The 20,897-nt window shown below is 57.9% G+C and overlaps 1 protein-coding gene across 1 annotated transcript in view; it reads left to right on the forward strand.

Moving 5' to 3' along the window:
• Positions 1-90: 90 nt before the first annotated feature.
• LOC127032741 (collagen alpha-2(XI) chain-like) overlaps positions 91-20,897 on the forward strand; it is a 52,356-nt gene continuing 31,549 nt past the window's right edge. The window contains exons 1-21 of the mRNA XM_050920243.1: positions 91-314; positions 4,730-4,789; positions 5,789-5,830; positions 5,946-6,008; positions 6,472-6,546; positions 8,009-8,095; positions 9,081-9,137; positions 9,522-9,575; positions 10,293-10,346; positions 10,440-10,493; positions 11,202-11,255; positions 12,154-12,207; positions 12,428-12,472; positions 17,221-17,274; positions 17,366-17,410; positions 17,786-17,839; positions 18,059-18,103; positions 18,230-18,283; positions 19,523-19,567; positions 19,856-19,909; positions 20,324-20,368. Coding sequence (XP_050776200.1) covers positions 198-314; positions 4,730-4,789; positions 5,789-5,830; positions 5,946-6,008; positions 6,472-6,546; positions 8,009-8,095; positions 9,081-9,137; positions 9,522-9,575; positions 10,293-10,346; positions 10,440-10,493; positions 11,202-11,255; positions 12,154-12,207; positions 12,428-12,472; positions 17,221-17,274; positions 17,366-17,410; positions 17,786-17,839; positions 18,059-18,103; positions 18,230-18,283; positions 19,523-19,567; positions 19,856-19,909; positions 20,324-20,368 — 1,212 coding nt within the window. The 5' untranslated portion in view covers positions 91-197. The remainder of the gene's footprint in view (positions 315-4,729; positions 4,790-5,788; positions 5,831-5,945; positions 6,009-6,471; positions 6,547-8,008; positions 8,096-9,080; positions 9,138-9,521; positions 9,576-10,292; positions 10,347-10,439; positions 10,494-11,201; positions 11,256-12,153; positions 12,208-12,427; positions 12,473-17,220; positions 17,275-17,365; positions 17,411-17,785; positions 17,840-18,058; positions 18,104-18,229; positions 18,284-19,522; positions 19,568-19,855; positions 19,910-20,323; positions 20,369-20,897) is intronic.

The raw sequence follows: 20,897 nt of genomic DNA on the forward strand, positions 1-20,897 counted from the left end.
AACCCGCCGGGCCGGGCCACAAAGCGCCTGCCAAGCCGGCGCCCAAGCAGCAGAAACGGCAGCAGCTGATGAGCATGGCCTCAACCTACGGCAAAGCTCCCAGTGGCGGGAAGTCCCCCGGGAAAGCCCCCGGCAACGCCAAGTCCCCTGGCAACGGCAAATCCCCTGGCAACAGCAAATCCCCCGGCAACGCCAAGATGGCAGCTGGGGGGAAACACCCAGCCGTGAAAAATGCCCTGGGTAAGGCCCAGACGGGGGGCATGGCCTACGCTGGCGCCGGCACGCCCAGGAAACACGGCAACGGCTACCAGCAGGTAGAGCAAGAGCGAGGCATCCAGATCGGTGCTGGGCACCCCCCCCCAAGGGATAGCACGATCTGAGATCTGTGGGGGGAGCATGCTCCTCCCACCCCCTCCCTTCCCCCCGTCTGTGCATCTCGCTCGTGTCTGTCTGTCTGTCTGTGACAGGGCCATTCGGGAAACGCCTCGGCAACAAAAATAAATCAGCAGATGGGGAATGTGGGGAAGGCCTCAAATCCCATTCCCTGCCCCATTCCCCACCCACCCCCGAGCCAGGTGGGAGTCGGCGCCCCCTAGAGGGGACAGGCCCCGTGTCCCATTCCCTGCCCCATTCCCCACCCACCCCCGAGCCAGCCAGTCCCCTCCCTGAGGCTGGGTGGGAGCCAGCGCCCCCCAGAGGGGACAGGTCCCTGCCCCATTCCCCACCCACCCCCGAGCCAGCCAGTCCCTGCCCTGGGGCCGGGGGGAGCCGGCGCCCCCTAGAGGGGACAGGCCCCCGCCCCATTCCCCACCCCCCTGAGCCAGGCAATCCCTGCCCTGGGGCCGGGTGGGAGCCAGCGCCCCCTAGAGGGGAAAGGCCCCTGCCCCATTCCCCACCCCCTGAGCCAGCCAGTCCCTGCCCTGGGGCCGGGGGGAGCCAGCGCCCCCTAGAGGGGACAGGCCCCATGCCCCATTCCCCGCCCCCCTGAGCCAGCCAGTCCCCGCTCTGGGGCCAGGTGGGAGCCGGCGCCCCCTAGAGGGAACAGGCCCCTGCCCCATTCCCCACCCACCTAGCCAGCCAGTCCCCGCCCTGGGGCCGGGTGGGAGCTGGCGCCCCCCAGAGGGGACAGGCCCCTGCCCCATTCCCCGCCCCCCTGAGCCAGCCAGTCCCCGCTCTGGGGCCAGGTGGGAGCCGGCGCCCCCTAGAGGGAACAGGCCCCTGCCCCATTCCCTGCCCTCCTGAGCCAGCCAGTCCCCGCCCTGGGGCCAGGTGGAAGCCGGCGCCCCCTAGAGGGGACAGGCCCCTGCCCCATTCCCCACCCCCCAAGCCAGCCAGTCCCTGCCCTGGGGCCGGGTGGGAGCTGGCGCCCCCTAGAGGGGAAAGGCCCCATGTCCCACTTCCCTCACATTTTCTCTCTGTGTTAATTTATCTTGCACCTTCTTTCCTGTGAATGGACACCCCAAGTCCCCCTTGAGTGACATGGGGCAGTCGCTCCCCGGCAGGGGGCGCTGCAGGGGGGCGCGATTCCATCAGCGATCGGTTTGTCTCTGTGTGTCCAGGAAAATGAGCCGGGATGAATCCAGTTCAGCTGCCCGTGCCCCTTCCCCAGGGCAGGGGGGAGAACAAGAATAGCCTACTAATACTTCTGTCCTCTTTCCCTCTCTCCTCTAATCCATCCATCCCTTTGCATATCTGTCAATCCATCCTCATGCATGTATCTCCATCCATCTCCATGCACTTCCGTTTGTCCACTGCATCCATCCATCCCTGTGCATATTTGCCTGTCTGTCCATCTGTCTGTCCATCCCTTTGCATGTTTATCCATCCATTGCATCCATCTGTCCACATGCATATCCATCCATTCACATGCATATCCATCCATCTGTCCTCATGCATATCCATCCTTCCATCCATCCGTGTGCATATCCATCCGTCCACGTGCATATCCATCGATCAATCGACATGCATATCCATCCATCCATCCATCTGTCCTCATGCATATCCATCCTTCTCTCCATCCATCCATCCACATGCATATCGATCCATCCATCCATCTTTCTCCCCTGCCCCCATGACTGCTGTTCCTACCCTGTTCCCCCCTGGCCCTGGCAACTGCTGACCCCCACCCCCCAGGATGTGGGGCTGTCCCCTACGGAGGAGCCCTGGGGGGCTGGCGAGTACCTGGATTATACCCTACCCCCTGACCAGGACCCTGATGGTGACTACTGGGAGGAGACAATGGGGCTGGAGGCATCTCCCCCCTCCCCCTCGGAGCCCTGGGCTGAGGTAACCGCCCTGGGGTTGGACTGAGGGGTGGCTAAGGGGCTGGATGGGAAGGAGCAGGGGGCTGAGCTGGCTCCAGGGCGAGGTCTAGCTCCCCACTAGTTCCCACGGCCCCACTATCTGTCTCAGTGAGGTGGGGCCTTAAATGCAATTCAAGGCTGGTCCCCCTGAGAGCTGCCTCTGTGCTGATCCCACGATGGAAGAGATGGAGACCCTGGGGGAGAGGCTCCAGGGTCAGAGGGGAAAGGACTGAGGATTCGGGACGGGGGGTCAGGACTCCTGGGTTCTATCTCCAGCTCTGGGCGGAGAAAGGGGTCTAACGGGTCAGAGCCGGGAGAGAGGAGGCTGGGAGTCAAGGAGGTCTGGGGGATCCAGTTTTGGCACACCTCCTTCATCCTGTTTCCCAGTAGGCGCTGTGCTGTGCATTAATGTGTTGCTGGGTTTCTTCTCCTTCTCCCCCATCCCGTGGGGCAGGAGGCTCCCAGCCCGGCCCCTGCCGCTCCGGGTGAGGACGAGGTGCTTGTGGAGGAGTACATGACGGGGGAGGACACAGCTGTGACGGGGCAGGAGTACGAGTATGTCTATAAGGACTTTCCCGAGGGAGCCGAGCCATCGGAGCTGGGGCCCGTGCTCTCCGCGGAGACTCCCCAGAATGGAGGCGTAAGTGGGGCACGGGGACGTCTCCTCAGGCCCTTCCTCCTGCTGGCCTCTCATGAGCGGTCTTTCTCTGGTCACTTCCTCTTTGTTGTGGTGTCACTTCCTCTTTGTGGTCTTTTGTTGGCAGCATTTCCTGTTGTGGCATCACTTCCTGTTTATTGTGGTGTCATTTCCTTTTTGTTGTCCTGTGTTGGTGTCTCATGGTGTCACTTCCTGTTTGTTGAGATGTAACTTCCCATTCATGGCTCTGTGTTGTTATCATTGTGGTGTCACTTCCTGCTTGTGGCCATTTGTTGGTGTGTCCTGGTGTCATTTCCTGTTTGCCGTGGTATCACTTTCTGATGTGTTAATTCCTGTTTGTTGATGTGTCACTTCCTGCTTTTCATGGTGTCACCGCTGTTTGCCATGTTGTCACTTCCTGTGTGGTGTCATTTTGTTTGTGGCATCCCTGCCTCCTTGTCAGCATTTACTGTTGTGTCATGGTCATTTCCTGTTTGTTGTGACATCACTTCCTCCATGTTGGCTCGGCATCGTGGGGCTCATGGCTGTCCATTGCGGCATTACTTCCTGTTCGCTGCCTTCACTTCTTGCCCAGTGTGGGGGTCGCTTCCTGTCTTTGGCAGTCCTTCCTTGCACCTCACTGACCATTGTGTCACTTTCCCTCCGCCATTCCATTTCCTATGATGCGTTTCCTCTCTTGTGAGGTCACTTCTTGCTTGGAGTGACATCAGCACCCTGCCCCACCTTGTAGGTTCAGAGATGGGCCTGTCGTGCCCCGATGGCATCACACCTGATGTTGAAACCATGACATCCTCTGCCTTGGCAATGCCCCTAACCCGCCAGGGCATCCCCACTCTGTGATGTCATCTTATGCCCTGTGATGTCATCCCCATGTACAGCCATCTCTGTTATTCACCCACCTCTCCGAGTATTGTCAGTGTTGGTGTCAATTACCGATTTGGGGGGATAATCCCCAAAAGGGATGCGGTAATTCCCCTCTCCCCACGCTGCCATCTCAATGGGGCTGGGGATTTAGGGCCAGGGGCATCTCCAGATGTGAGTCTTTAAATATCTCCTCCCCCTGACTCCCTCCCCTTGGGTGTGTTTCATCTGGTGATGTAACCTGTCCTCAGCTTCCGTTCAGAGCCGCTGTGGGTCGCGATGCGTTGATTAGCTCAGAGCTAACAAAGCATCCTAACTCACGAGGCTCCAAGGGAGCTGGTAGGGGTGAGGGTGGGCTCCAGTGAGAAACAGCAGCTGTCTCTCCCTAGGTCCCAGAAGGATAACTGAAGGGTTGGGACAAAATGCTGGGGCCTTACACAAAGCCTGCCCCAGGTTTACTCTGACTTTACTCCACATTTACACAGATTCTGCTGCATGGACATGCGTACCTTACTCCATTTTCACTCAGACTTTACTCCACATTTACACAGACCCTGCTCCGTTTTCAGAGCTTTCTCCAGTTTTACTCAAACTTCACTCCTGTTTTACTCAGATCTTAGTGAGATGGGCTCCACTTTTATCTGCACCTCGTTTGGACCCTGCTCCATCTTCACTGAGCCCTTGCACCAGTTTTGACTCAGACTTTACTCCACTTTTCCTCAGACCATGGGGGATAGGGAGCCTCAGATAACAGAGCCTGTGGTGGTGCAGCTGAGTGGTGCTGGACAAGCCCTGCTGCCCGGTGCAGGAGCTGGGATTTGCAGGGCTGGGAGGGTGCCAGAGTGGGGCCTCGGGTGTGTTATATTGACCGGGCCCCTCTTTGCGGTTATATGTGTGTTACCCCCAGGCTGTGCGTGGAGTCAGAGGCTACAAAGGAGAGAAGGGAGAGCCGGCCGTCATGGAACCGGTAGGTCCCTGCGTTGACTGGTTACGGGGAGACCAATTGCTCCCACCTGCCCCTCCATTGTTCATGCCTGGACGTTGCCCATCTCTGCATAGCCCGGGCCGTGGGGTCCCTCACCCCCATGCAGCCCCCGATGCACCCTGTGGCAGGAGCAGGATATCCTGCTGTGCATGGGACAGAGCCCACCTCGCCTCCAGTGCCTCCTGTCCTGTCTCAGCCCCTGCCCTATTCAGAGGTCAGCGCGCCCTGCATGCCCCGTCACAGGTCACCTGGGCCTGGAACCTCCCCTGGGTTGCGTGTGCGCGATGAACGTAGTGATCTGTAGTGTATGTATGCAGGGGGGCAGAGTGCACGTGGCAGGATGAGACGTGTGTGTGTCTGCATACACCTGTGTGAACAAGCATATATGTATTGTCACACCTTAAGTGTGAAAAATTGTGTGCGCACATATGTTGCATGTGCCTCTGAGTGTGTGCATGAGTTTGCACAAGCCCCTGCATGCAGATTCACATTTGCATCTGTCTGTCAGTGCTTGCAGCTGTTACGGTGCACATTTGTGTATTTGCAAGTACCTGTGTGTGCACATCTAGTTTGCATGTTGGTGTTAGTTCCCATGCGTGTGCATCTGTTACGCACCACGGGGTGTGTGTGTGTGTGTGTGTATTTGCACACCCTGGTGCATGCATGCCACAATATTTGCATGTTTGGGTTAGTATATGTCTGCGTGTGTGGGAGGGTGCACAGTCGTGTGTTCTCAGCCCATGCCCCTCTCTCCTGATGAGGAGAGTGGGCGAGGGGTGTGGATGAGTCAGGAGATCTTCTCCCTTTTCAAACTCACCAGGGCAGTCCCAAGTCTCTCTAGGGCACCTCATGGCTGGGGTCATGTCTGCCTAAGGGCTCCTCAGCTGGGGGCTTTATCCCCCACCCCCCCGGCCCACTGTGCCCTCGCCCCACCTGGGCCTGTCACTGGCCTAACCCTGTTATCTGCCTCTCGTTCCGCAGGGAATGCTGGTGGAGGGCCCCCCCGGCCCTGAGGGACCTGCGGTAAGAGCCTGTCTGTCTGTCTGTCTGGGGAGTTCTAGGGGATGCTCTGGGGCTGGGGGCAGATCCCCGTGCTGGTGCATTAGTCTCACTGTGTGTCTCTCGTGTGTTTCCTCAGGGCATATCGGGGCCACCGGGCACACAGGGCCCCCCGGGACCCCCAGGAGATCCTGGTGAGAGGGTGAGTGCGAGCTGGAACCTGGCCGCATGGCAGGGGTTGTGGGTCCGGCATCAGCTCTGGGGGAGACCGCAGCCTCCCTTCCAAGGGAGGAGTGAGTGTGTGTTTGCACGGGGAGGTGTGAATGTGCGCTGGAGTGGGATGTCATTGTGCCCTCTTGGCTGGGGAAGGCGCTGTGCGTGTGAGTGCCTGGGAGTGTGCATGCGTTAGCGTATGTGATTGTGCATACGCAGCACCAATGGCCTGGGATGTTTGGGGATAGGCCAGAGATCCCGGCAAGTGTCAGTGTATGTCAGAGTGTTGGGAGAATATGAGACTCGCACTGTGTGTGGGGAAGATTGATGCACCACTGGGGGAGCTGTGGGTGCTGAGAAGGGCAGGGGAAGCAGCAGCACTGTCTGAGGGCAAGATCGCAGCCCCGCCCACCCCATGCAATAACCTCCCACTCTGCCTCTCTCTCCAACAGGGTCCTCCTGGCCGTTCAGGTCTCCCTGGCTCGGATGGGACACCTGGACCCCCTGGCACATCTCTCATGCTCCCGGTGAGTGAGGAGGTGTTTGATGGGTTAATGATGGGGCTGCTGCAGTCTGGAATGGAATGGGCTAACGTAGGCTGATTAGGGTCTAGGACAGCAGGGGAAAGTGCTGATAGTATGACCTAGAGCTTGGGTGGCTCTGTGGGATCTAGAATAAAACCAGAAGAAATACTTGTGGGAGCTGGACCAAGGAAGTGTATGGAAGGTTGGGGCTCTCAGGTCTAGAATAAGACCAGGAGAACTAATTGTGTGATCTAGAACCAGAAAGGATAATGTGGGTTTGTGGGTCTTGAATAAATCAAGGAAGACTCTCATTGTGTTACCTATAACTAGGGACAATACGATGTGTCTGTGGAAGTCTAGAGCAGGCATGAGGATTCAGATAGCAGTATCCAGAACTAGTAGGTGATACAATGGGTCTGTGGGGCTCAAGAACTCAGATACCTAATACCGTAGACTATACAGTGGGCCTGCGGGGTCTAAAGTAAAACAAGAAGAACTCTGATAGCATGGCCTAGAACTGGGGAGGATACAGTGGGTCAGCTGGATTCTAAAACAAAAAGGGGAACTCTAGTACTGTGATCTGGAATGAAGATTGTAGAGTGGATCTGTGAGGATCTAAGATATGGGAGAGAGGAGACTGACTCTCTTAGCTAGTCCTGGTTAGTATGTAGTGGGGATCTTTTAATCTAGAACCCAGAGAGTAACTCCTAAAACAGAGGTATTTCAGAGTATAAAGCTGTAACAGATGAGATGGATTCTGCAAATATTACCTAAAAACAGAGCAGATGTCTAGATCTATATCAGAAGAAAAACTTTGTATATGTGATCAGGAACTGGAGATTGCACTGTGGGTGGGCCTGTGTGGAATCTAGAACAGGACCAGAGGACTCTGGTGCTATTCTCTAGAAATGTAGTTAACATAATAGGGATATGGGAATTTAGGATAGAAGGGAGAGCCCTTGTAGTGAGATCTAGAACTGGAGAGCACAGTGAGTTGAGAAGCAAAAGGCTAGTACTAATAGCATTATCTAGAACCAAAGATGATGCAGTGAGTCTATAGGTGTCTAGAACAGCTGATAGCATTACCTGGAACTAGCAAGGATATACAGTGGGCTTATGTGAGTATGGAACAGAAATGGGTACTCTGGTTGTATTACCTAGAACCATAGAGCACGCAGTGGGTCTGTGTGAGTCTAGATGAGAAGGGGGAATACCAAGAATGCAGCCTGGAATTGGATAGGTTGCAGCAAATCTCTGGGAGTCTAGAACAGGCCAGGGAAGCTCCGGCAATGTGATCTGCCTGCCCCCCCATGAAGTGAGAAGGACAGAGCAGGACTTGGGCTCTGGAGCTCTAGGGAGGGCTCTGGGCATGTCTCCCAGGAGCCCAGTTCTGGGATAGTGATGTGAATTCAGGGATGGCACCAGTGTGATTTTCACACCTGAAGGTTTGTCTTTCCTCCCCCAGTTCCGGTTTGGGAGCAGCGGCGGAGACAAGGGGCCTGCGGTGTCAGCACAAGAGGCACAAGCACAGGCCATTTTACAGCAAGCCCGGGTAAGTCCAGATGGAGACAGGGCAGGGAGAGTTGGGCTGGGTCAGGATAGGGGATCCAAGGAGCCTGGAAAAGATCCTGCCTTATTTTCTTCCCTGGTGCCCTGATAAATTTGGTAATCAAGAACCCAGATACCAATGGGTTGTTACCTTTCTAGAACCATGTTATGGGTCACTCTTTTATTACTCTTTAAGATTCCGTACCAAATAGTGGTTGTGCCCTTCCAGAGCTTCCGCAAGGTCACAATTTACTGCCAGTCTAGAACCGCAGGATAATGGTTTGTCACCTTTCTAGAATCTCAGCAGATCCCTGTTTCTTACCTTTCTAGGTTCATTTATAATCTTATGGTTAAGTAGTTCTTCAACAACATCTCAGTGTACTGCCCTTCTAGAACCAGGACGAGATTACAGTCGACTGCTCTCCTGGAACCACGGGGGTTACAGTCTGTGCCCACCTAGAACCCTTATAACAAAACATTTTACTGCATTTCTAGAATCCCAAGACTATCATGGATCATTGCCTTAAGACTGTGATTTATCTTCCCTTCAAACCTCAAACCTTATTAACCCTCCCGAGTGCTGAGCAAATCACAGTTTCCCCTTTTCTAGAACTCCAATGAGGCCTCAACTTGTCACCCTTCTAGAACCCCCATTCTAGGACCATACTTGTCCCCTTCTAGAACCCTGCTGACATCACAATGTGCTTTTTCCAGAAACCCCAGTAAATCTGCTGCTTCTTTTCTAGAACACCGAACATCGCTGTTTTCCCTCCAGTCTATTGATGCTGATAAATTCATATTTTATCCCCCTCTTAGATCCCCAGCTGGGACCACGTTCTAATCCCCCCAAACCCCAATAACTCTCTAGATCCCCAAGTTTCCTGTTCAGCCCTATTCTAATCCCACCCCTTATTCCCTGCTTTGTTCTGAGTTTGTCTGGGATCCTGGCTTGCTGCTGTCTAATTCTCCTTCTCCTCTCTCACCCCTAGATGGCCCTGCGTGGCCCCCCGGGACCCATGGGATACACCGGCCGGCCTGGGCCCCTGGTAGGTATCTGCTGTGAGGCGGCATTACTTGATGGCTGGTGCTTTGGGGATGTGGGGGCGGGTGTCAGGGCTTAGGGGGACGTGTCGGCTTGTCCCTGGGGCGGGACACGGAGCGCTGGAGTCACTAGGGCTTCATGTCCTTGTGTTCCCCGTGCTTTGCGTGTGTGGGCCTGGTGTCACTGGAATGTCATGTCCCCAGGTTCTGTGGGTCCCAGCACCCTGGGGTATGGGGCCGGGGGTAGGGCGGGGGACTAGTGTCACTGGAATTTCACGTCCCCAGGTTCTGTGGGTCCCAGCGACCTGGGGAGAGTGTGGGGAGGGTTGTGGCCCTTAGCCCACGTGCTGCCCCTATGTAACCCCCTCTGCTCTGCTATCTCATTCCAGGGGCAGCCAGGGGGCCCTGGGCTGAAGGGGGAAGCTGGAGACTTTGGACCCCAGGTAACAGGCTTGGCCTTGGCAGGAGATCAAGGGGTTGGAGCCCAGCACGACCCCGACTCTGACCCCTGGCTCCTGCTCTGACCTCTTGCTCTGACCCAGGGACATGACCCTGTCACTGACCTCTTATCTCAGCCACTGACCTCTGACCCCTTCATTCTAACCTCAGGAATCTGACCTGTCACTAACCCCTGACCCCTTCACCCTGACCTCTCTCTCCAGCCCGTGACCCTGGTCTCTGACCCTGACTCCCAATCATTGGCCCCTGACCAGGGTGAATGACCTGTGACCCGCACCTCTGTTCTGTGACCCTGACTCACGATTAGTGGCCCCTGACCTTGATGTCTAACCCTTGATGCTGGCAAGTGACCTCTGACCCCTGGTTCAACGCTGGATTTATTCTGGGCTGTTTGGATCCTGTGACTTACAACCCTGACCCAGAGCCGGGGTCGCTGCCGCCCACCCCTCTGTTTACCCTTTGTTACTGCTCTCTGCCACCCCACCCCTCATTAACCCCTCAGACACTGGGGAAGAACCCCCCGGCCTGATCCCATGAACCGCATCCCACCCTGAAGCCTAACCCTGATCTGACCCCCCAGAACCCCCATTAACCCCCAGGACCCTGGAGAGCTCCCACCCCCATTTCTCCCTCTTCTTTTCCCCCCACTACTGCTTGTGGGGGAAGCTCTGTTCACCCTTTCCCTCCCTCTCTCTTTGTAGGGACCCCGCGGGCCGCAGGGCCTGTCTGGCCCCCCAGGGAAGCCTGGAAGGAGGGTAAGTGTGTGCATCCTGGTGGGGATACCCCAGGGTAGGGGCAGTTCTGTGCCTGGAGAGTCTCCTCTCACCTCGTCTCTGTGTCTCTGGCAGGGTCGTGCTGGAGTCGATGGTGCCCGGGGGATGCCCGGGGAGCCTGGTGTTAAGGTAACAGAGTCATGGCTTCCATGGACAAGGCACTGGATGTGAGCCTGCCCGGGGGACCAACCAGGGCCTGGCCTCCTTGGGCTGGTGATCCACTAGGTCCCAGCAGTGTAGATCCACTGATGATCCAGTCGGTCACTGCTCTGGTGACCCACTGGACTGTAGCAGTGTTGATCCAGTAGGTTGCATTGCTGGTAATCCACTAGGTCATTGCCCCTGCGAATCCACCAATAGTCTATGAGGTGAAGGCACTGAAGATCATTAGATCACCTGAGCTGGTTATCCACTGATGGTGCATGATCCAGTGGTAATCCACTCTTCTAGTAACTCGCGCATTCAGCCTGACGATCCGTTAGCGATCTAGTCATTTGCTGTGTGAGTGATCCACTCGGTGTGTGCACGAATCTCCTGGTGATGCACTGTCCTGGTAACCCACCCACGCAGCATGGTGATCCTCGTGCACCTGTGATCCACTCTAGCATATTGGAGACCCACTAACTCAACCAGCGACCCTCTGGTTCTGTGTGGGAACATCACTGCTTCAGGACCAGGATCCCTGGGGGCCCCCGCGGGACAGGCCCACCCTCGTTCCCAGTGGGGATTTGCAGCCCGCCTCCCGGGGATGGGGTGCCCTGGAAGGGGGTCCTGCAGGGGCGTCTCCCCAGCTGGGGCGTGCTGGTTCAGGGAGCTGTTCTGTGTTTCTCTCTGCAGGGCGACCGAGGCTTTGATGGCTTGCCGGGGCTGCCGGGGGACAAGGGGTACAGGGTGAGTTGCGTTGGCCGGGCGCCTTGCGGTGGGGAGGTGGGGGGACTGTCCAGGTGCACTGTTGGGATCTCCCTGAGAGATGGGGCCGCCCCACAGTCAGTTCTGGCCAGCCCATGTGTGTGCTACACAATTGTGCACCCCCCTTTGAGCATTGATACACACACAGACACACAACTGTACACCACACAGCCAGAGCCACTGCCCCCCCTTCGCAGTCACACACCGCCCTACCAGCGCACACAAGTGTATCTACGCACACAGATATATACAGTCTAGTTCCAGCAGGGCTTGTTTTGGGGCAGACCGACGTCGGAGCCGAGCCCTTCTGGCCTCAGAATCTACTCACAGTCTTATGCACCCTGCACTACGCACACAGCCACGCGGAACACTACAGACGCACAACCACGCACGTCTCCACAGCCGTGTCACCACAAACACACCGCACCGCACCACGCAGTACACACACAGCCGCCACTTGTGCAGCCAGGCACGTGCAGTCACATAGTCACATAGACACAACCACGCACACACTAACACTCTCCTAACTACGTGTGCACACACTCAGATACGCAGCAATACACACAAAGCCACTGCATTCACACGCAGCCCCACACACGTGCAGTCGCACAAACACAGTACACACAGCACACAGGCAGTTGTGCACGTACGCACAACAACACAGCTGTACACAGTTCACAGCACAACACATACACATCCGGCACATTTGCGATGCATCCCCCGCCCTGCAATTACATACTCGGTCACACTCACCCCCACAGCACATGCAGCCGTGCCCCCATCACACACAGTCAGCCCCAAAGCCCTGGTTATCCCCTGTACACAACCCCCATGGCTCCCCGCCCGCCCACCCAGCTGATCCAAACCTTTGTCCCCGCAGGGTGAGACGGGTTCCCAGGGCATCCCAGGCCCCCCTGGTGAGGATGGACAGAGGGTGAGTAATTGCTCACTGGAGGGTCTGGGGGGTGGGAGGGAGCTGAGGTGGCTCCCCGGGGAGGGAGATGTGGGAGAGCTATGGGGGAATGGGGAGATGGAGGGGGCTGGAGGTGGGGGGAGCAGAGGGAGCTGGAAATGGGGAGCAGGGATGGCAGGGGGGAGTTGAGCTTCCTCCTCCTCCCTGTTCTCTGCCTCACCCCCTTTTTCTCTTCCCCCAGGGAGACGATGGAGAGGTCGGCCCCAGAGGGCTCCCTGGAGAACCGGTACGTCCCCTCCCTCCCTGCCAGGCAGGCAGCAGGAGCTTGTGCCAGTGTGAGAAGGAGCAGCTCCCTAGGGTCGTGCAGAGGGATAATCAAGGCCCCATTTACCCTGCCCACCACATGATTTACTCCCCCTCCACTCCGTGGAATTGGGCCCCACGATCCTCACTTTCCTGGCCCTGCCTGAGTCTGCAGAGGGCCTGAAACCACTGCTCTGAGGGCAGGCAACTGCCACATCTGAGCCTTGATTCTCAACCCCTTGGTGCTCAGCTCTGTGTTGTTTACCCAGGGGTGGGCCAACTTTCTGGCCCAAGGGCCATATCTGGGTATGAAAATTGTATGGCGGGCCACGAAATTGGGGCTCGAAGTGTGGGAGGGGATGAGGGCTCCGTCTGGGGCTTTGAGATCTGGGGTGGAGCCAGAAATGAGGAGTTCAGGATGCAGGAGGGGGCTCCAGGCTGGGGCAGGGGGTTGAAGTGTGGGGGAGGGGGGAGTGAGGGCTGGGGCTGGGGGTGCAGGCTCGGGAGTGGAGCCAGGGATGAGGGGTTTGGGGTGCAGGAGGCGGCTCCAGGCTGGGACAGGGGGTTGAGGTGCGGCGGGGGACTGAGGGCTCGGGCTAGGGGTGCAGGCTTGGGAGTGGAGCCAGGGATGAGGGGTTTGGGGTGCAGGAGGCGGCTCCAGGCTGGGACAGGGGGTTGAAGTGTGGGGGTGTGGGGAGTGAGGGCTCAGGCTGGGGGTGCAGGCTCGGGAGTGGAGCCAGGGATGAGGGGTTTGGGGTGCAGGAGGGGGCTCCAGGCTGGGGCAGGGGGTTGAAGTGTGGGGGTGGGGGGAGTGAGGGCTTGGGCTGGGGGTGCAGGCTCGGGAGTGGAGCCAGGGATGAGGGGTTTGGGGTGCAGGAGGGGGCTCCAGGCTGGGGCAGGGGGTTGAAGTGTGGGGGTGGGGGGAGTGAGGGCTTGGGCTGGGGGTGCAGGCTCGGGAGTGGAGCCAGGGATGAGGGGGTTGGGGTGCAGGAGGCGGCTCCAGGCTGGGGCAGGGGGTTGAGGTGCAGCGGGGGGGGGGGTGAGTGCTCGGGCTAGGGGTGCAGGCTCGGGAGTGGAGCCAGGGATGAGGGGTTTGGGGTGCAGGAGGCGGCTCCAGGCTGGGGCAGGGGGTTGAAGTGTGGGGGTGGGGGGAGTGAGGGCTCGGGCTGGGGGTGCAGGCTCGGGAGTGGAGCCAGGGATGAGGGGGTTGGGGTGCAGGAGGTGGCTCCAGGCTGGGCAGGGGGTTGAGGTGCGGTGGGGGGGTGAGTGCTCGGGCTAGAGATGCAGGCTCGGGAGTGGAGCCAGGGATGAGGGGTTTGGGGTGCAGGAGGCGGCTCCAGGCTGGGGCAGGGGGTTGAAGTGTGGGGGTGGGGGGAGTGAGTGTTCGGGCTGGGGGTGCAGGCTCGGGAGTGGAGCCAGGGATGAGGGGTTTGGGGTGCAGGAGGCGACTCCAGGCTGGGGCAGGGGGTTGAGGTGCGGCGGGGGGGTGAGTGCTCGGGCTAGGGGTACAGGCTTGGGAGTGGAGCCAGGGATGAGGGGGTTGGGGTGCAGGAGGGGGCTCCAGGCTGGGACCGAGGCGTTCAGAGGGCAAGAGGAGGATCATGGCTAGGGCAGGGGGTTGGAGCATGGGAGGAGGTCAGGGCTGCAGGCTCCGGGCGGCGCTTACCTCAAGCAGCTCCCAGAAGCAGCAGCATGTCCCCACTCCGGCTCCTATGCAGAGGCGCGGCACCGACCATGTGGCTCTGCAGTGCTACCCCGTCCACAGGCGCCACCTCCACAGCTCCCATTGGCTGCGGTTCCTGGCCAATGGGAGCTGCAGAGCTGCTGTTTGGGGCGGGGGCAGTATGAGAAACCCACTGGCTGCCCCTACATGCAGGAGCTGGAGGGGGGCTGTGCCACTGCGTCTGCGAGCCACACAGAGCCACGGCATGTGCAGACCCCCGGGGCAAGCCCCTGACCCTGCTCCCCAACGGGAGCACGAAGGCTGGATTAAAAGGTCTGATGGGTTGGACGTGGCCCGCGGGTCATATTTTGCCCACCCCTGTGTTAACGCCTCTCCATAAAATCACCATTAACCATTGAACCTACTGATGGCAAAATCAAAGCCCAACGTTAACTTCTTCACCCCCCTCACTTCAGCAGAAACAAGCCAGTTAATGGGTTACCCCCAAACCTCCATCTGCTCCCACCTGTGTCCAGACTCCCTCCTGTGCCCCTGCACCCCTGGTATTGCTGGGACGAGACTCCTTGGTGCCTCAGGAGCTGGCAGTGTGGAGGGGAGGAGTTTGAAATTGGCAGGATTTAGCCAAGGATTAGCACGGTGTGGAAGGGATCCAAATTGGGGCCCTAGACTCCATTTGAAAATCCCCACCTGGGTCCCTGAAGACGCCTTTAGGGGTGGGCTGAAAACTGGGGGTGCTAATGCCCTGCTGCTGGGGAGATGCGGGATGGGAATGCAGCTAGCTCTGGACAGGGGAGCGCCGACTAGCACAGGGAACACTCTGACATATCGGTTTGGAAAATGGGTCCCAGGCAGGGATTGGGGCTGGCACTATGGTTGGGCTAGGTGTTGGTATTGGGGCTGCCACTGGCATTGGTGTTAGGGTTGAGATCGGCGTTGGGGTTGGCATTAGGCTTAGTATGGGAGTTGACATTGGGCTGGGGTTGGCACTGGAGTTGGCATTGGGATTGCAGTTGGTATTAGGGTTGGTTGGGGCTGGAGTTGGTGGTAGGGTTGGCGTTGATATTGGAGTTGGTATTAGGGATAGTGTCACTGATAGAGTTGACGCTGGGATTGGTGTTAGGATTGTTGTCGGAGTTAGAGTTGGGATTGGAGCTGGAGTTGGGATTAGGGTTGATGCTGGGATTGGAATAGGAGTTAGTGTTAGGGTTGGCATTGGGGTTCAGAGTTGGCATTGACGTTGGAGTAGGCTTTGGCTTTGGTGTTAGGATTGTGGTTGGTGTTAGGGTTGGAATTGAAGCTGGAGCTGGGATTAGAGTTGATGCTGGGATTGGAGTAGGTGTTGGCATTAGGACAGTGGTTGGTGTTAGGGTTGGCGTTGGGATTGGAGTATGTGTTGGCGTTAGGACAGTGGTTGGTGTTAGGGTTGGCGTTGGGATTGGAGTAGGTGTTGGTGTTAGGACGGTGGTTGGTGTTAGGGTTGGCGTTGGGATTGGAGTAGGTGTTGGTGTTAGGATGGTGGTTGGTGTTAGGGTTGGCGTTGGGATTGGAGTAGGTGTTGGCGTTAGGACGGTGGTTGGCGTTGGGATTGGAGTAGGTGTTGGTGTTAGGACGGTGGTTGGTGTTAAGGTTGGCGTTGGGATTGGAGTAGGCGTTGGTGTTAGTACGGTGGTTGGTTTTAGGCTTGGCGTTGGGATTGGAGTAGGTGTTGGTGTTAGGATGGTGGTTGGTGTTAGGTTTGGCGTTGAGATTGGAGTAGGTGTTGGTGTTAGGGTTGAGATTGGCGTTAGGACTGTGGTTGGTGTTAGGGTTGGGGTGGACGTTGGTGTTGGTGTTAGGGTTGGCGTTGGGATTGGAGTAGGTGTTGGTGTTAGGACGGTGGTTGGTGTTAAGGTTGGCGTTGGGATTGGAGTAGGTGTTGGTGTTAGGATGGTGGTTGGTGTTAGGGTTGGCGTTGGGATTGGAGTAGGTGTTGGTGTTAGGATGGTGGTTGGTGTTAAGGTTGGCGTTGGGATTGGAGTAGGCTTTGGTGTTAGGACGGTGGTTGGTGTTAGGGTTGGTGTTGGGATTGGAGTAGGTGTTGGTGTTAGGACGGTGGTTGGTTTTAGGCTTGGCGTTGGGATTGGAGTAGGCGTTGGTGTTAGGATGATTGTTGGTGTTAGGGTTGGCATTGGGATTGGATTAGGCGTTGGTGGCTTTGGGGTTTGGTTGGGTTTGTTTTCTCTTTTCTCCTGTCCCTTCCCCCCTCTTGCGGCTCTGTTACATTTACAGATTTGACGCTGTTTGGAAAAGCCACAGCCGGGCTGGGGGAAGGATGAGAACCCCCCCAAAATCCTTTCTCCTGGCACATTTGGTAGTAAAATGCAGGACAAATGCAAGCGTCTGGACTCTCTGAAACACTGGGTTCATCGACAGCCCGAGCGAAGCGAACGTTCCCACATGGTGCCCGATTCCCCATTACCCAGAACGCTCTTCCCTGAGAGCAGTTCCCTTTTGGATGAGCCCCCAGAATCTGTTTGGGGATTAGCCCTTTGCTACCCACGGGATGGACGGATGAGCCGTCCAGGGCCAGGCCTTGGGGACAGAGCAACACCAGCTGGGGATCTGGCCTGTAGGGTCCCCCTGTGCCTGTCCCTGGCAGACTCCACAAGGGCCCAGTGTGTCCTAATACGGGCGCCAGCGGAGTCTCGTTGAACTGAAACTGAGGGGTCTTGGTGCCATGTCCCAGGTTGCTCTGGGGTTTCACCCCAGCACGCAGCCCAGGGTCTGGAATCAGAGAGGGGCAGGGTCTGCACCATGGAGCAGTGTCCTCATGGGGTCCTCAGCTCCAGGGTTTATGTGTTGCTTGCTCAGTGTGGTGCCGGGAGTGCTGGCTGGTGCAGGGTGTGCATATGCGTGTGTGTGTGTGCGCACGTATGCTGCTGTTTGCTGGGCAAGGGGAGGGTAGTGTTGGGGGCAATTGCTGGCTCCCCCCACAGCCCTGTTGGGGGGACCCAGGCCTGGCTTTGTCCCCACAGCCTCACTAACTCTGGTCTCTCCCCTCCCTGCAGGGACCCAGAGGTTTGCTTGGACCCAAAGGCCCACCGGGGATCCCCGGGCCTCTGGTAAGTGCCACGCATGCATCCCAATTCCCTCCGCCCCAGTAACCCCCACCACACTAACCTCCACCTGTCTGTCTGTCTGTCTGCTCGGCAGGGCGTGCGTGGCATAGATGGTCCCATCGGGCCCAAAGGGAACCTGGTGAGTCGGCACGTCTGTCTGTCTGTCTGTCTGCGCTGCCTGGTCCTGCTACGGACTGGGTTGGAAATGCCCTGGGGTGCCCACCCAAGGATGCCAGTGCTGTAAGCTTCTCCTACTGCAGTGCTCCCAGCAGGGGATTCTTGCGCTGTGAGCTTCCCCTACAGCAGTGTCCCCAGATGGCGTCTCCAGTGCTGCGAGCGTCTCCTACAGCAGTGCCCTAAATGGGGTCTCTGGTGCTGTGAGCTTGCCCTACAGCAGTGCCCCCATCCAATGATCCCAGTGTTGTGAACTTCCCCTGCAGCAGTGCCCTCTCTCCCTTCTGTGTAACATGTGGGTGGTTCTGGTTCTAACTCCAGTTGCGTCTGACTGTTACAGGGGCCGCAAGGTGAGCCAGGCCCCCCAGGTCTGCAGGGAACTCCTGGCACCCAGGTAAGGAAAACCCTCCCCCTGAAACAGCCCAGCTCTGAGGACATGGGGTTCAGGGGGGTGAGGAGCTGGGAGCCAGGACTCCTGGGTTCTGTCCCTGCTCTGGGTAGGGAGTGGGGTTCAATGGATTAGAGCAGGGGGAGCTGGGAGCAACTCCTGGGTTCTGTCCCCGGCTTTGGGTAGGGAATAGGGGCTGGATCTGACTGTGTGTCTCTCTTTCAGGGATTGCCTGGCCCACAAGGTGCTATGGGCCCCCCCGGAGAGAAGGTGAGTGCCCCAAACCTACTCTGCCCCCCAATGTTGTGCAGCCCCCGCCCTCCACACCAGCCTGGGTCACACAACGGGGATCTCTGCTCTGCCAGCTCTGATCTCTGCTTTTCTCTCTCTCTGCAGGGTCCCAGTGGCAAACCTGGCCTCCCTGGCATGCCAGGGTCTGACGGGCCTCCTGTGAGTAACGTTCTCACCCCAGCTCCTCCCCTTCTTCCTTCCACCCTCTCCTCCCAGCACCCTGGCCCTCAGACTCCTCCAGCCCTGGAATGGCAATACGACGGCCATATTTCACAGGAAGTGAGCCCATACTGTTGGCCTCCTGCACGGCATGGCTCCCTCCTGCCCCTGGGGTGAGAGCCCGGCGACCATGTTTAACAAGAAGTGGGTCATTGCCATTTCCTTTTGACTCCTTGCCTGACCTTGGCATGGGTGCAAGGGTGGGGCAGCCATGCTTAACAGGAAGTGAGCTATCACATTTCCTGTAGAGGCCCCATCATCATAGGGATGCTCTTGAGCAGTGCCCCCAGCTATGGGGCAATGACTAGTGGCCATGTTTAACAGGATGCGAGCTACCACCACTTTGTGTTGGCCCCCCACTTTCACCCCCTGCTCATGGGGTGAGGACCTGGTGGCCATGTTTAACAGGAAGTGAGCCAGTGCCACTTCCTGTTGGCCCCCCACTAGCACCCCTGCTCATGGGGGTGAGGACCTGGTGGCCATGTTTAACAGGAAGTGAGCTAGTATGACTTCCTGTTGGCCCCCCACTTGCGCCCCCTGCTCATGGGGTGAGGACTTGGTGGCCATGTTTAACAGGAAGTGAGCCAGTGCCACTTCCTGTTGGCCCCCCCAGCACCCCTGCTCATGGGCTGAGGACCTGGTGGCCATGTTTAACAGGAAGTGAGCTAGTATGACTTCCTGTTGGCCCCTCACTAGCACCCCTGCTCATGGGGTGAGGACCTGGTGGCCATGTTTAACAGGAAGTGAGCCAGTACCACTTCCTGTTGATGTTGGTTTCCTTTCAGCCCGGCTTGGTTGGTTGACCCCGTTAAATGCCAGCGAGTGGGATTGGCCCCAGAGCCTCTGGCCTCAGCTCTGGCCTGGTCCCCAAAGGCAGCTACCTTCACTCACGCCAACCCTGGCCTGCACCCCCTGGCGCAATCAAGCTCCACTGACCATTCACCCCTAGCTGGGCCAGGTGACCCCAATGCTTGGTTAAAAGAGTTCAGGTCAAAGGGCAGCTGGGCTATTCCTGCCCCACAGGCAGGGGGCACTGCCCTTGCCACAGGAGCGGGGGTGCATGTGAGATGTTGAGGTGGCTCCCCATGTAGGGGGACGGAGCAACGCCCAGTGCTGTGGTGCTGGCGTTAACGATTCATCCCTCTCTGTCTCCTCCCTTTCCCATTCCCTCCCTCTCAGGGGCATCCGGGGAAGGAAGGTCCGTCGGGAACCAAAGGTAACCAGGTAAGGGGATAATGTCCACTCCTTCCCCTTCCCGTCGTCCCCCCAGACCCCAATATCCCCTCGCCCCTCAGGCACTGGGGTCAAGCTCCCCTGCCCCCAGTCCGAGCCCTTTCAGACCTTGGCAGCCAAGTCACAACCCCCCAGGTGCTAGGGGTGAGGTACCAAGACCCTGGCCCCCAGGTCAGTGGGGTGACATGTCTCCCATCCGTGATTCTAACCCCTCCAAAGTAGGGAGCAGGGACACCAGCCACTCTCCCCTGTGATTGGTCTAATCTCTCTCTATTGCAGGGTCCGTCCGGTCCCCAAGGTCCGATTGGCTACCCAGGCCCACGTGGTGTGAAGGTAAGCGGCTGATTGGTCCCAGGACTTGGCGTGACTCTCTGGCACCGGGATATTACTCACAATTCTTAGTAAGGATGGGTGAAGGTCCAGAAGCCAGGAGGTCCCTGACCCTCAAGGGAGAAGAGGATTCTGGCTACAATGGAAAACAAGACAAGAGGATTGTAGCCAATGGGAGCCAGGACTCCTGGGTTCTATCCCCGGCTCTGGGAGGGGAGTAGGGGCTGGTGGGTTAGAGCAGGGGCTGGGAGACAGGACTCTTGGGTTCTATCCCAGCTCTGGGAGGGGAGTGGGGTCCAGTGGTTAGAGCAGGGGGCGGTGGGAACTGAGAGCCAGGACTCCTGGGTTCTCTGCCTAGATCTGTGGCTGGTCTCTGCAGTGCAGCTCACCCTGTTGAACTCTCCCCATCTCTTCCAGGGCGTAGATGGAATTCGGGGGCTGAAGGGTCACAAAGGTGAAAAGGTGAGTTCTGCTTCCCCCACCCTCAACTGCACATCAGACATCTTGCTGGCAGCACCGCACAGCACCCCCTAATGCCAGGCTAGGGGAATGGTGCACAGTGCCCCCTAGTGCCAGGCTGGGGGAATGGTGCACAGCGCCGCCTAGTGTCTGGCTAGGGGAATGGTGCACAGCACCCCCTTGTGCGAGGCTGCAGGAATGGTGCATGACATCCCCTAAAAATTGAGTCCGGTAGCACCTTAAAGACTAACAGATAAGATGCCACCGGACTCCTTATTTTTGCGGCTACTTCCTGATACTTGAAGTCCCCAGTACCAGGCTAGGGGGAATGGTGCACAGAACCCCCTAGTGCCTGGCTGGGGGAATAGTGCACAGCGCCCCCTAGTGCCGGGTTAGGGAAATGGTGCACAGTGCCCCCTAGTGCCCAGCTGGGGGAATAGTGCACAGCGCTCCCTACCTGCAGACCCCTGACCAGTGGTCAGGAAGGGATTTCCCCCTCCCCAGTGTATTCTGGGTTTTTTGTTTTAACTCT

The sequence above is a fragment of the Gopherus flavomarginatus genome, chromosome 12 (assembly GCF_025201925.1).
Source record: "Gopherus flavomarginatus isolate rGopFla2 chromosome 12, rGopFla2.mat.asm, whole genome shotgun sequence".
In the NCBI taxonomy this organism is placed as follows: domain Eukaryota; kingdom Metazoa; phylum Chordata; order Testudines; family Testudinidae; genus Gopherus; species Gopherus flavomarginatus.